At 37.3% G+C, this 13,557-nt stretch overlaps 2 protein-coding genes across 14 annotated transcripts in view; one reads left to right on the top strand and one right to left on the bottom strand.

The window, feature by feature from the left end:
* Positions 1-4,323, top strand: part of emid1.L (EMI domain containing 1 L homeolog) — a 43,139-nt gene extending 38,816 nt beyond the window's left edge. Inside the window, exons 14-15 of one of the 6 annotated variants that reach the window (XM_018263418.2) lie at positions 342-432; positions 3,039-4,323. In XM_018263418.2, coding sequence (XP_018118907.1) covers positions 342-432; positions 3,039-3,172 — 225 coding nt within the window. In that variant the 3' untranslated portion in view covers positions 3,173-4,323. 6 annotated transcript variants of the gene reach the window in all.
* rhbdd3.L (rhomboid domain containing 3 L homeolog) lies at positions 3,817-13,545 on the bottom strand. Of its 8 annotated transcripts, none has more exons than XM_018260611.2 (8): positions 13,410-13,544; positions 12,163-12,249; positions 9,590-9,652; positions 8,234-8,405; positions 7,746-8,129; positions 5,743-5,938; positions 5,013-5,258; positions 3,817-4,685 (listed from the first exon to the last, which is right to left on the bottom strand). In XM_018260611.2, exons 3-8 carry the CDS (start codon positions 9,593-9,595, stop codon positions 4,475-4,477), a joined length of 1,215 nt encoding a protein of 404 aa, XP_018116100.1. In that variant the 5' UTR covers positions 9,596-9,652; positions 12,163-12,249; positions 13,410-13,544; the 3' UTR covers positions 3,817-4,474. The 8 variants fall into 8 exon arrangements, with proteins under 8 accessions (XP_018116100.1, XP_018116134.1, XP_041421791.1 ...); XM_018260645.2 differs by having other exon boundaries at positions 8,234-8,387; XM_041565857.1 differs by having other exon boundaries at positions 13,473-13,491.
* Between the last annotated feature and the right edge of the window lie 12 nt (positions 13,546-13,557).

The following is a 13,557-nucleotide window of genomic DNA, read 5'->3' as shown; positions in this document are numbered from 1 at the left end:
ATGCCTACTCTATTTTTTCTTCTTCATACTGGTGTTTGTAGCACTGTGCAATGCAATCAGAAGGAATGTTTTATTCATTACACTTAATTAAACTGAATTTAAATTTTGTTTATCTAAGTTAGATTATAACTTTATAAATCTGGACAATAAACCATCAAGTATCATTTTTCTTCTTTCTATCAATGCATTTTTATTTTTACTTTACTATGTGGTTTCTCTCATGACTTGGGATTAGCTTCAAGTTTCTACCCTTTACCCTCACCCTACATTTTCTATATCTGACTCGTCACTCTCTCATCTTGCTGGACCCGTATCCCATTGTTCTATTTTCGGTCTGGCAGGTGGTCAGCCTAGCCTCCTTCCTCCAGCTACAAGAACAGCTGGAGCTGCTGGTTAGAAGGGTCACTCTGCTTGAGCACATTATGTGGCCAGGTAACCACAGTCTTGCACTTCTTTTATCGACTAAATGGTCCTTTATATCCTTTTAATCATGTATGCACCTGACTCACTTGGCTGTAAAGGTAACTTGTTCCCAATATGCCTCTTTAGTTTACAGTTACCAGTTTTAATAATTAGCTTGGTTTAATGAAAATAAATTTATGCTAGCTATTAATAATGACATTGGTATGAAATCTTCTGTTGAGCTTGCCTTTAAAAAAAATGAGTATGGCTGTACCTCAAATATCCCATATGTCTGAATATAAATACTGAGCTAGTAGAACAGGTTACCCTTACAGCCTTTTATGATATCCACAAATAGTGGGCATGCTGTTTGTGCATTATTGGTGCATGTGTGCACGTGGACTTGTGTATGTAGACTGAATTGCATGCTTTGGGCATGTATACTGTAAATATGTCTAAAATATTTTATGCCAGGAAATCAGTGTAAAAGATGGCTAAAATGAATGCCATATTTTTGTTGTTATTATGCATGAATTAACACCATGCATCTCAATCACAGAAATAATCCATTACAATGAGCTTTTTGGCATATATATATATATATATATATATTTATATATATATATTTGTATGTCAGACTAAGGCCATACATTAACAGAGAAGCACTGAATGCAGGATTCAATTTGGGATTAGGCCACTTCTAGGCAAAAGGCCCCCTATAAGATATATTGGATCTGTCAATTAATATCTGACACCCAACTCCTGCATGAAGAGAAACAGATGCTGAGTGAGGAATAGTGAAGATAAATGTGATTATTTCAGAAATGATACAGAATTGTTAATTGAATGTATTTAGAAAGTTTCTTATTTCAGTATGCAGAAGCTTATATTACATTGTAATGTTCACAATAGTTCCCCTTTTAAGTGGTTTCTGGTGTATTTCAACACACCTTTATACATACTCCTTTTGTGTGTTAAAAGTTTACTGGAATGATCTATTGGGTATTATAGTTCAAACTGCAAAGTCTTTTTTCTTTTTGGTATCTCTCACAGCTTACAAATGGTTTCTATTATCACACAAAGCTGTGCTTGCAGTTTTCATGTAGCCCGTTGAAAATAAGGGAAATAAATGAGCATATTTACCAAACTGTGATGATGACTTTTCAACAACAGCAACAAAAGAAAAGTTTGGATTCCAGAAATGTCAGTTTATCAGTGTATTCTTTTTTTTTTTTAAATCATGTATTTCTTGACTCTTTGTGGTCACCAAAAATGCTAGAATATTTGCTATTGGCTCTCTCTCAGTCCCTATCTTTATTTGGCTAAGCATTTACAAACTGGGGGCACATTTACTTAGGTTCTAATATGGAGGGTTAATTAACTCTCCATATTCAACCGTCGAAGTAAAATCCCTCGACTTCGAATATCGAAGGATTTACCGCATTTCCTAAGATCGAACAAAAATCGTTCGTTCAAACAATTTTCCATCGATCAGAAAATTGTTAGGAAGCCTATGGGGACCTTCCCCATAGGCTAACATTGATGTTAGGTATGTTTTAGGTGGCGAAGTACTTGGTCGGAGTTTTTTTTAAAGAGACAGTACTTCGATTATCGAATGGTCAAATTGTCGAACCATTTTAAGTTTGAATCGTTCGATTCAAAGTCGTAGTCGAAGTAGCCAAAAAAAACATTCAAAATTCGAAGTATTTTTTCTTCTATTCTCGAGCTAAGTAAACTTGCCCCCTGATGTTACCGAGATTGAAAGCTTTGCTAACCCTAAAATCCGTCACCTTCATATATAGCATAGGGTGGACAACAGGTTTAAATTCATCTAAAACAGCATATAGACCACGAACTGACCACTGAACTACATTAATGATGCCCACTTTCACTTTAAAGGACTAAAAAGCCCTCTTAACCTCGTAGGCAATAATGAATACTATATGGTATAAGCTGGTTTCACTTTGGACTAAAAGTGCATTTAAAAATGGCCCTTTTATTTGAGCTTCCCATAAACCTGCTATGGCCTCTGTCCATGTTTCAATAAGGGGTGAGCATGTCCTAACGGTCCCTGCCAGAAGCAGGGGCATAGCGAATCTTGTATCTGCAGTCACACAATCAATGACATGCTTCAGTTTCCTATGGGGTCAGCCTAGCTTTTGATTGGTTCCTATCCTGCAGTTCTGTGCGCAGAGAGCCGCTGGCTCCTCTACACATATTTTTCAATAAATCAACCCTAAACCCTATTTTTTAAGCAAATTCCTTTTATATTTAAAAGAGTATAATGCACTGGCACATTCTTGTTTTCAACACAATTTACCTTCTGTAACCATTTTTTCACCTTCTGTGCCATCACTTGCAGGTTTAACCTACGTCCCGGGAAGAAAAACAGCCGCACACTGTATATTTTATTGGGTGCAGGTCATAACTTGCTGGATTATACTTACTTTATTTCACCTGCTCATACTTATTATAACAGTGGGGAATAGGAAGCAAAGACTAATGTTGCAGAAACGTACACAACTGCAGGGTAACCATCAAGGAAGTGTTGATAATGTACTGTTGATAATTAAGTAGGTTTATATAGTTACAGCATTTAACAGCATACCTATACATTTCCCTTTCTCTGTTCATAGAGACTGATGCTGGTTCAGGAACAGGACCTACCCCCTCTGGTGCTCCTGGATTTTATCGGGGCAGGCGCAATGGGCCGTCACATTACAGATTTATGCCCTCTGAACAGTATGAGGATGAGGAGGAAAGTTTCTGATGGTGCCAAGCTGAAAAACATTGAATTCTCTTCACCCTGCTGATATCAAAGTGCCTTACTACCTACCCCCTGTAAAAAAAAAGGTTGATGTCAGCTATATCCTATAGGGACACTTTGTGTGTCCTGGGGGCTTGCACTGCAATCTCAGCCATTGTGTTGATAATTGCTCTACCAATGAAGGGACTTCCTAATGTTTATTTTACCAAGGTGCGTCCCTGTTTCCACTTAAAGGGGGCCCGTCTCCCAACAAAAATATTCCAAATCCTATTTTATAATGTTAGTCAAGCAAAATTAACTTTAATTACACTGTATAAATTATTTGAATCTTGTTTCCTTCAGTCTGGGAATTCATAAATATAGCAATCAGGCAGTCTTGCATTATCTCAAAATCTTGTTTGTGCACCAGAATGGGGGGCCTGATGTCCATCCCCATGTACTGGCTACACAAATAAATGGTTAAGGGAAGTGGAGGAATGTGGGGAGAGCAGTGACATCTAGAAAGCGCTGAATGAAAAGTTAAAGTAATTGCTTGCCCTGCCTCTATGCCTAAGGCATATAAGAGGGGCAGCCAATATTTGATTGACATTTTTAAATGTGTTTACAACAGCTATGAACCCTTTAATAAAAAAAATTTGGATTTTATGTTTAATTTGAAAAGGACTTTTATTATACAGCTTTTTATGTCTGGATGACAGGTCCACTTTAAGTATCCATACAATAATAATGATTTTACTTGCATCCACTTAGTCCTCTTATAAATAATGGAACATGGACCAAGAGCTTTATATGAACATGAGTCTTCTGTATTAACTGAAGAATTACATCTGTGCCCCTTTAATTGATTCTAAAGCACCCCTTCAAGCATCAAAATTCCCCAACAAACAGCATCTAATAACAAACTGTAAAGTAAAGACTGAAAAAACAGGATGATGAGTGGGCAACAGTAAATGATATATACATTAACACCCATATCAGAACAAGCAGATACATATCCCACAATCTTGTCATCCACCATGAAAAATAAATACATTTGTATAAATAAAATACTATTTTTTGTTTTTTTTTTTACAAAAATCCCATCTTTTTTTGTATATTTATTAGAAGACCCTGCAAATAATGTAAAACTCATAATATTAAAAACTATTAGAAAAGATTGCTCATGTCATGCAGTTCCTGTGCTTGAAAACACCGCAGCATTTTACACCATGCAAATGTTGATATGGATCTGCATACTGGAGTTTTATACATCCTATAAAATAATGTTTGTATGGCAGTTAAGTATTTATGTGTAGGTCAGAATGCCTAATGACTGTCTTCTGTGACATCACATGTATGGGCTTGTTCTGGTGGGCCACAGTGCCTCTGTGTTGCTGGCTTCTCACTTGTCACTCTAATGTCTGCTCCAACTTGCCCCTCAACAAGCAGGGACACTGCTCTTTCCACCTTTCCTGTTGCTGCTAATGCCAGTACTGCAGGTCCTGTGGGAAAGCCCATCCGTTCCAACTGCTGCAGCCTGAAATAAACATACAAATCCTCAGAGGGTACTAAGGAAAAACATTATGACAACGTGGGTAAATATTACATCAAAAGAAAAGCAGCTGTTACATCATGTGGTACATTCAGACTGAAAAGCTTATGTCACACCAAGATATGTATCAGGGGTTTGGTTTTTCTTGTGTTAAACTGCCACCTCGCTATCTTCCAGTAACAACTGTGCAGGTGCTGAACTTTTCTACAACAATTCCACTTGTTTTTTTTTTTTTTAAATCCCACTGGAGTGACAGTCAATTACTTGTTTCTTGAGTAACTATGGACAGACAGATGGAAGTATCTTACTCACCTGAGGGCAGACACGCTGGATTTCTGCAGGGCATACTCTTCAGGCTCTTCTTTCCTGTACTCTCTTAGCGATGCCTGGATACTAGCGCTCAGTAGCTGTTCCTCCAACTCTTCTGATTCCATTAACAGAGAGGCTGGTGGCATGTCTCTTAAGCCATCGTGTAACCAAGTGTCAGAGGATAACTCTCCCCAAGTTATATCATTAAAAGTGGCAGACTGAGGGAGAACAGCATGGGGGAAAGGAAGTCTGTAACAGAAACATTCATATGAAACAGAGGCATATAATTTATACAAATAAAAACTGGATAAATAGATAGGCTGTGCAAAATAAAAATGTTTATAATATAGTTAGTTAGCCAAAAATGATATGTAAAAAGGGTGGAGTGACTGGATGTCTAACATAATATCCAGAACACTACTTCCTGCTTTGCAGCTCTCTTGGTTTCCACTGAATGGTTATGAGGGGGCCACATGGGTCAATAAGGATTATAATGATCAATGGCAAGCTCAGTTATGTCCCATGTGGCCCCCCTTAAGTTGCTGACTAAATCAGAGTTAAAGAGCTGCAAAGCAGGAAGTAGTGTTCTGGCAATTATGTTACACATCCAGTCACTCCAGCCTTTTTACATTACATTTTTGGCTAACTGAATATATTAGAAACATTTTTTTATATTGCACAGCCTATCTATTTACCCAGTTTTTATTTTTACACTGAACTTTAAATAACCCACCTTTCATGTGCTCTGGAATCAATCACTGGCAAAAGAGTGTCTCTGGAGTCAATCACTGGCAAAAGAGTGTCTTTATCCTTAGAAGGAACACATTTTACAAAGGGAACAGATGCCAGGTAGTGAAATACATTGCTTTTTTCCAGCATTTTTCTATGCGACTCTGTTAGCTTCAAGAAAGTGAGTAATCTATAACGCACTATTTAGAAAAGGTAAGGAGAACACCGACAGTCTTATTACACAAATTTATCATAGTACTAAGGACAGTATTTTCAAGCAAATTATTTATAAGAGCTATGCTTGAAACTCCTTGGTATCACACACCTACAGTTAAGCTAATGTCACACTTTTAGCCAGAATAAATTTACTGTATGTGCATTGTCTGGCTGAAATTCTATTGAGAATCTTGAATAGATCACAGCAACCCACGTGCCCTTGGGTATGAATACAAATGTACACAAAAGCCAGGAAACCGTGAACTTATCTCCTATATTCATTCACTGACTTCCAGAGACCCCAAAATATTAACTTTACATTTTAATTTTCATAACTGACATTTCAGTTCTGCAAACAAATATGTCTGTCTGTGGTTTGTGCTGCAAATGCATTTAACAGTAAGACAGCTCCACCAAACCATTCATTTTCAGAAAGGTAAAAATACTCAAGAATGTGATATGGGCAAACTCCATTCTAGCAAACAGCAAATCTTTCCTAAAGTTTCATTTCTACAAAATTGTTTTAATTCCCCATTACTTCTAAATGATAACATATATTCTAACTTGTATACATCTCTGCATATAGTGAAGGTCTAGTATTAGGGTTGCCACCTTTTAAAGATGTTTTCACCTTCCAACACTTTTTCTAGTTCAGTTGTAGTTCACTAGAAATAAAGACTTTTGTCAATTACTTTCTATTTTCTAATATTGAATTGTAAAGCTTTGGGGGGGGGGGGGGGGGGGAACGCCGATGCTGCCGAGAAATGTATCAACTAAGGGCCAGATTTATCAAGGGTCGAAGTGAAAATCAGAATTTTTGAGGTTTTTTTTGTGAAATTTGACTAGGGAATAGTTCAAATTCTATTTGAGTTTTTAAAGAACGCAAATTCGACTACTCGCCACCTTAAACCTGCTGAATTGCTGTTTTAGCCTATGGGGGACGTCATTGGAGTTGTTTGCATCCTACCTGAAAATCTTTTTTTTTTTCTGAGAAAAAACTCGAATCGAATTCAATTTGAGTTTGCGGGTCGATCCCATTCACCAGAGTTTGAAAAATTATAATTTTTTAATAAATTGCAGTTGGTCGAATTTTGAGTTCATGGGAGTTTTAAAAAAAAAACTTCCATGAACTCTAAATTCGACCCTTGATAAATCTGCCCCTAAATGTTGCAAATTTGTAACAGTTCAGAATCAGCACCTGAATTACTGAGCTGCCAGACTGAAACACTAGAGACAGGAACATGAAACTTTAAATTTCACTAGATTTTAACTTAAATTTTTGAAAAACTGAAAAAAAAAAGGAAAGCAATTGAGAAAAGTCTTTCTTTCTGGAGATCAATCTGAAAAGTATTTGAAAGGTGAACAACCCCTTTAAGACAACCTTACTGTGGATAGATTGTGACATTGAAGGGTGGAGTAGTATCATCAAGCTTGGAACTGGGTGGGAATTTTGTGAGTACAGGAGCTGAAAACAGGGGAAAAGGGCAGATTAACTAGTTATTACAAATTTACCACAAAGTAGATAACCGTATATTTGTAATACCAGCCTTGGCTAATATTTTACAGACTAGGCTGGTGAAATACCAACCAGGTGGCAACCCTAGCTAGTATGCTAAAAATAAGCAAATTTGCACCAGGGCAGTAAACCAAACTGCTAGTCAGTATGATGAATAATTGGCAAAAATTTTATCAGTTTCCATTGGTTAGTGCATCAGTGCAAATTTACTGTTCATCCACGTAAATGAGTGAAATTCGCAGACTCTTGCCACACGGAGTTATTTGAAAGGATACAAGTCATGCCAACGATGATCCCGCAGATGTGCAGCAGAAATGGACAATGTGTACACAGGAGCTCAGTTATAATCAGGATTCCACAGAGCAGCAACGGTGTCAGTTTAGTGTGGGAACGGCCCTGCAGAACCAGCCAATAAATTGTCATAAAGGCAAGCTGAGTAGCCAGGTAACCAGATGCTGGTACTGTGGGTGAGGGCAGCAGCCAGGACAGCAGGAGATAAAGTGTGCCAGTGCACAGGGTACACAGACATGAGAGCTGCAGAAATTGCAAAGTCCCCAAATATTCCTCTATCTGCCAGCAAAGAAGAGGAAGCAGGAATAGGGATAGAAGCAGAAGACTAGGATCCGGAGTACAAAGTATGTGGGTGAATAAGCGGTGTCCTATGTTGAAATTGAAAAAACAGACATACAAAAGTCAAGTGTTAAAGTATTATAGCATTCAACTGTAGAAAATAAGTGCAATAATGGAATTTGAACTTTCTTACCTGCCCATACATCTTGTAGGGTTTCCAGATGCAACTCCATATACTTGCTTTCCCCAATGAATGCCATGCAGATTATAAGAATCATTAGCAGACAGCAGCCAAGGGGTGCCCGTACACCCCCCCAACCATGCTCCCAGCATTTCTGTAGATTGGGCTTGAGACAAAAAAACACCTGCTCAAACAGATAGATTAGTTATTATAATGAACAAGTATTTATAAAGCACCAGCTTATTCTGCAGCATTGTACAACAGAAGGGTATATATTTGATACATCCAGTTTATTTAGAAATGCTGCAAGAATGAGAAGCAGAGGTACAGAGGGCCCTGCTCTTTAGCACTTACAATCTAAAAGGAGAATAGAGTGGGAGACACATGGTGTGAGTAGTGCCAGCTGTTGCTGAACTAGACTTCCCTGCACTAACAGTGGGATTGTGGCTAAACTATGAAAGGATAAAAAAAAATTATGTTGTATCTGAACTGGGACAGGGAAGATGGCCATGGCTCTGTAAAGGAGATTGGTGATATATGGAGCTACTAATTCACCTACATACAGTAGCATTACATTGCAGCAGGTTTGTACATATCACCTCTCTGTGGAAACACACAGGCTGATCTGCCTGGTGAAACGGACAAATGAACAGATGTTTTGATGACCAGTCGGCTGCACACACAGATTCATCCAATTACATTCAGCCAATACAGGAAACAATTTGGTTATTAGCCAAATACTTAAATCAGCTGGGCTAGCACATTCCTAGTGATCATACATACATATCTGCTCAATCACTGACTTGATACTATCAACATAAGGCACACTGATAACTAAACATATGGGTAGATTTCTCTGCCCATGTGTACCAAGACTCACAGCTGCATAGTTGAACACTTGTGTTAGCCTTTGCCCAAAAAATGCTTTACTGTAACTCAATATTTTACCTAAGATATCCCCCCCCCCCATATGAAAAGGTGAAACATCAGTCAGTTTTTTCACATAATGGTGACGCAATCTCAATGTTACATGCCTCATGGTTACTCTACCTGAACAGACTGTCATTATTCTCTTCAGTTTTATACTCCAACCAACCAACTAAAGGGGCAAATCATTTAAAGGCTACAAATATGTTCTTTGTAACCACTTTTGTTTGGGCTCATACAACAGTCTCATATTACGGTAGTTGATTGCTATCAGTATTAACTATGACCTGGCTATAGGAACATAACAGGGGCACAGAAAAGGCAGACTGTTCAGATAGGCCGTGAAACAAAGAAAAAAAAAATATTATTACGCTGACAACAAGTTTTTTTTGTTTACTCTGTTAATAAAGGAATAATTGAAAGAGACCAGAAGAAAGATACCTTCATTTCATTGTATCATCCCACTCATAAAGCACCGAAACCAGAATAATTGGGGTTGTTGTTCTGTGAGACAAATTGATAGACAAAGTAACATTATTATTTACTAAAGGTTGCTTACAGGACATGCTTCCTTCAGGTCTATAAGCCTATCCACCAACCAGAGGTTAGTCGTCATTTGGTAATAGTTTACCCCACTATTCTAAATCCCAGGGATTATAATAAAATAAGTCTCAATGAGGAACTATATTGCCTATATTGCCTTATATTTCCATATATTTTCTTCAATAGTCCAACTCAAATTACCACTTTTCACAATCCCGTTTTTTTTCTGGGGGAGGGGGGGGGGAGTTCTAAAAATGTGCTTTTAAAAAAATGAATTTGATTTCCCTCTCTTGTAGTAGCTCAGTATGCCTGGAAGCAGACTCTCCATCTGTTACAATTTAATTGATCATCCCCAGCTTTATAGCCCTGCTATATTGGACGCAATCGTTCTAATTTGACTGCAAGTATATACCAGGTGCTGCTGTGGAGAAGAACAAATGTATCATTAAAACATACAGTTTTGGAAACATAATTATGTTGAAAAAAAAGACGTGTCAATCCACTGGAGTGAATAGATATTATTGGGCCCCACAGCAAATAAAATTTAGGGCCCAAAAATATTGATAAATTGACCTTATCTATCAAGATATATCTATATATATTGAAACTCCTCATTAAGTAGGCCTTAGAGGGTGTTCTACACTTTCTGCTTTCTCTGTAATTATACTCCTGCATTAAAATTAATCTTTTATGTCTCTATAAAATCTGCCTAACTGCTAATTGATCCAGAGGAAGGCAAAAAATCCCCTTCTGACGCCTCTATAATTTGCAGTAGAGGGGGAAAAAATTCCATCCTTACTCCAAGAAAAAAAACCCTTCCTCAATATTAAGTAGGAACCTCCTTTCTTCTTATTAAAATGGATGCCCTTGAAACTGGTTAGAAAAATATTATGCAACTGAAAATTTAGTTTTTGTGGTGTACAATTTGAAAACAACAGGAAGCCGATATATATTGTAATTTTTCAGAGTGGTAAATGCCAGCTTTTTAGGTTTTAAAAAGATTCCAGGGCACAATGTTTCAGAACGGAAAAGAGCGTTGCTCAAATCACAAAGCCCCCTATTCATTCACGCTGAATTGGTTTAAATGCAATGCTTATTAATTTAATTTTCAAGGCTTAAATATTTGATGGGGTGTTAGAGCTCAGTGCTACAGCACAGTATAGAGTTTGATTACTCAAAGCAGTGAAAGACATTATAGTAAATTTGTCAGCATATTCCTTATTATTTTATTTTATTTTTTTTGCAAGAAGTGTATGACTTAACAGTTATTATAATTTAAAATATCTGTCCACAAGTTCTTAAAAATAAAGACTTCACCCAAGGAAACACATTTCTGTAATGAGTCTCAACCCCCTACTAAACACTGCAATTAAATTTGTTTAGAAGGAATGATCGCTATCTGTAATCTTGCATTCCCCTGGGCCACCATTTCCATTTGAGCTCAAGTGTTCCCAGGTACAGTTTTAGAATAACCCCTATTCTGCAGTGCAGTTTTACAATCATAAAAACCTACATTGTCCAAATAATCTGTTAATTTATGGTAGGGCTGCCAGATTCAAGAAATTTTTGGTGTCCTAAGGATTTTTAACTAAAAACAGAATTCAAGGATAATTCATGATTTTATTAAACAAACAAGTTGCTTGTGTTGTTTTGGTACTGAGAGGAGTCATATTATCAAACTTTATATTTAATATATTGATAAACAATCTTAAACTTTTGGTTAACAGCCACCTGGCCTTAAATGCATCATTTTTTATATCATATGTCTATAAATAAATAGTATGCTAGACAGGAAACAGGTTAATTAGTAAAGTGTCCGTATCAGGGATATATTATACATTACAGTCAAATATTATCCTATATTTAAATACCACCAATTTATTTTCTCATCTCTTTAGAGACACTTGATCGCATTACTTCTACAAGCACTGCTCACAATTTCCACTTTAATTGAAACTGAAAAATTGAAAATTGAAGTACTTGTGTCCAGAGACACTTTTTGCACTTGCGTATAGTTGCACCGCACATTCCTTCCTGCCTTTTTGTTGTAAATCAGGCCCTGCTGTGCCTATGAAACCCCGGAGCTACAGCTACCTCCAAAATGGGGGTTCACTCAGTGCCTGCATCAATAGACGCCTTACACTTGTCGCTAAAGAATCAGATGCAGATGTCACCGTAAATAACACAAGCAATCACTGGAAATGACGGCAGACAGGCTTTGAAAATATTTGGCGCAACTGAACCCAATTTGCAGTGAACTCATGCACAGTTATATCTATATTGGTGAATAGGATGCAACAGTGATAGATGCAGAAAGACAGTGTTGGGTTGATTTTGGCAAAAAATGCACTGAGGTGCTTTAAAAAAAATGCATGCAAACGCAATATTTGCATTTTTACATGCTCAGCGTGCATTTGTCAACCCATTAAAAAATGCTCATGTATAAGAGCCATAATACAGAGGGGGCTTACCCATGCACTGGTAATTTGATTATCTAGTCCTCCTTCCATGCTTGTTTGGAAGAACCACATGAAATTGGATAGTTTTCAGGCTTTGTCCTATTTAGTGCAAGGTATAACCAAAAACATTTCTCTTGATTAAAACATTATGAAAAAAGTATGGTCTGCCATATCTATTCAAGTGTGTGTACTGCCTCTTTGAACTGCCTAGAAGTTAGGCTTTGAATTAAATTAGTGGGGGGGGGGGGTTAGCTCTAAGGGCCTTATGAGTTTAGGTTTGGCTTTAAATGGAAAGCTATGTTATAATATTCCAAAACACAACTTACTGTCAAAGTTATTAATAGGGAAGAATGGTAAATTTTCTGGATGAAAAAAAAAATGTAATAAGGTTACCATTCCCATTAATCACACTGATAAAAAACCATTATCTTTTAAAGCCAGTATAATTCTGCCCTATTGTTCTTTTACTAATTACACAACATTGCTGGAAACGCTCTGTAAAAACACATGTCTCTGGGGTATTAGAACAGCACTCAATAGTAAAATCCAGGTCCCAACGCAAAATATAAAAAAAAAAGTGGCAACCCTAGTTACAGTGAGACAACAGCCTGCCAGAAAGCAGTTCCCTCCTAAAGTGTTGGCTCTTTCTGAAAGCACATGACCAGGTAAAATGACCTGACATGGTTGCCTACACACCAATATTACAACTAAAAAAAGCACACTTGCTGGTGCAGGAATACAATGTTATATTTGAATTGAGTGAATTATTTTCACTGTAAGCAGAAAAAAAACTACACCATAAAAATTGACAGAATACCTTTAACTTAAAGGCGAACCACCTTTGAGAGAATAAGTTTTCTGTATACATAAAACGAAGGCAATATCTATTGAATCACGTGCGCTCTTTTTTAACATTTAGACCTTAGATTGAAAATTCCTCTGGGGAACAGGTTGATGTATGATCTCAGTATAAACATCTCCTTCTAACCAGTGTACAATCATTGTACAGTATGTCTTTCGTAGCTAAAGCCTATACAGAACGACAGGGGCAGCAGGTAAACATCAGTTAAAAGTAGAAGCTGCGCCTGCTGAAAACAAATGGCCAATTAAAACAATATCACAAATGTGACACTGTGTTCCATATATTACCACACCTACCCCTATCAACAGCCATTTTACTTTGTCCCAGCCCAAAGACTACAAACATACAGAACGTATCACGGCCCCCTTTTCCACTTGGAACAAACCATCCATTCTACCTTATGGATGCGCTCACAGTAGACTATTTGCGTTTTGCATTTCCAGCTCGTGCTCTCGCTTACTGCAGGCCTCCTATTGTTTTTAAATGACACGCGACATTCTGAGCTTGATTAGTGCGTGGATCCAAAAGCGTGCCTCCCCTCTTCT

The sequence above is a fragment of the Xenopus laevis genome, chromosome 1L (genome assembly GCF_017654675.1).
Source record: "Xenopus laevis strain J_2021 chromosome 1L, Xenopus_laevis_v10.1, whole genome shotgun sequence".
NCBI lineage: Eukaryota > Metazoa > Chordata > Amphibia > Anura > Pipidae > Xenopus > Xenopus laevis.
This window is presented reverse-complemented; position numbering and strand designations above follow the sequence as displayed.

Excerpts from the sequence above, each read along its gene's own strand:
- rhbdd3.L (XM_018260627.2), bottom strand. Across the intron at positions 8,130-8,233 it reads CCTACAAGATGTATGGGCAG|GACACCGCTTATTCACCCAC; the intron begins GTAAGAAAGTTC and ends ATTTCAACATAG. Across the intron at positions 4,686-5,012 it reads TCCAGCGTGTCTGCCCTCAG|GCTGCAGCAGTTGGAACGGA; the intron begins GTGAGTAAGATA and ends TGTTTATTTCAG.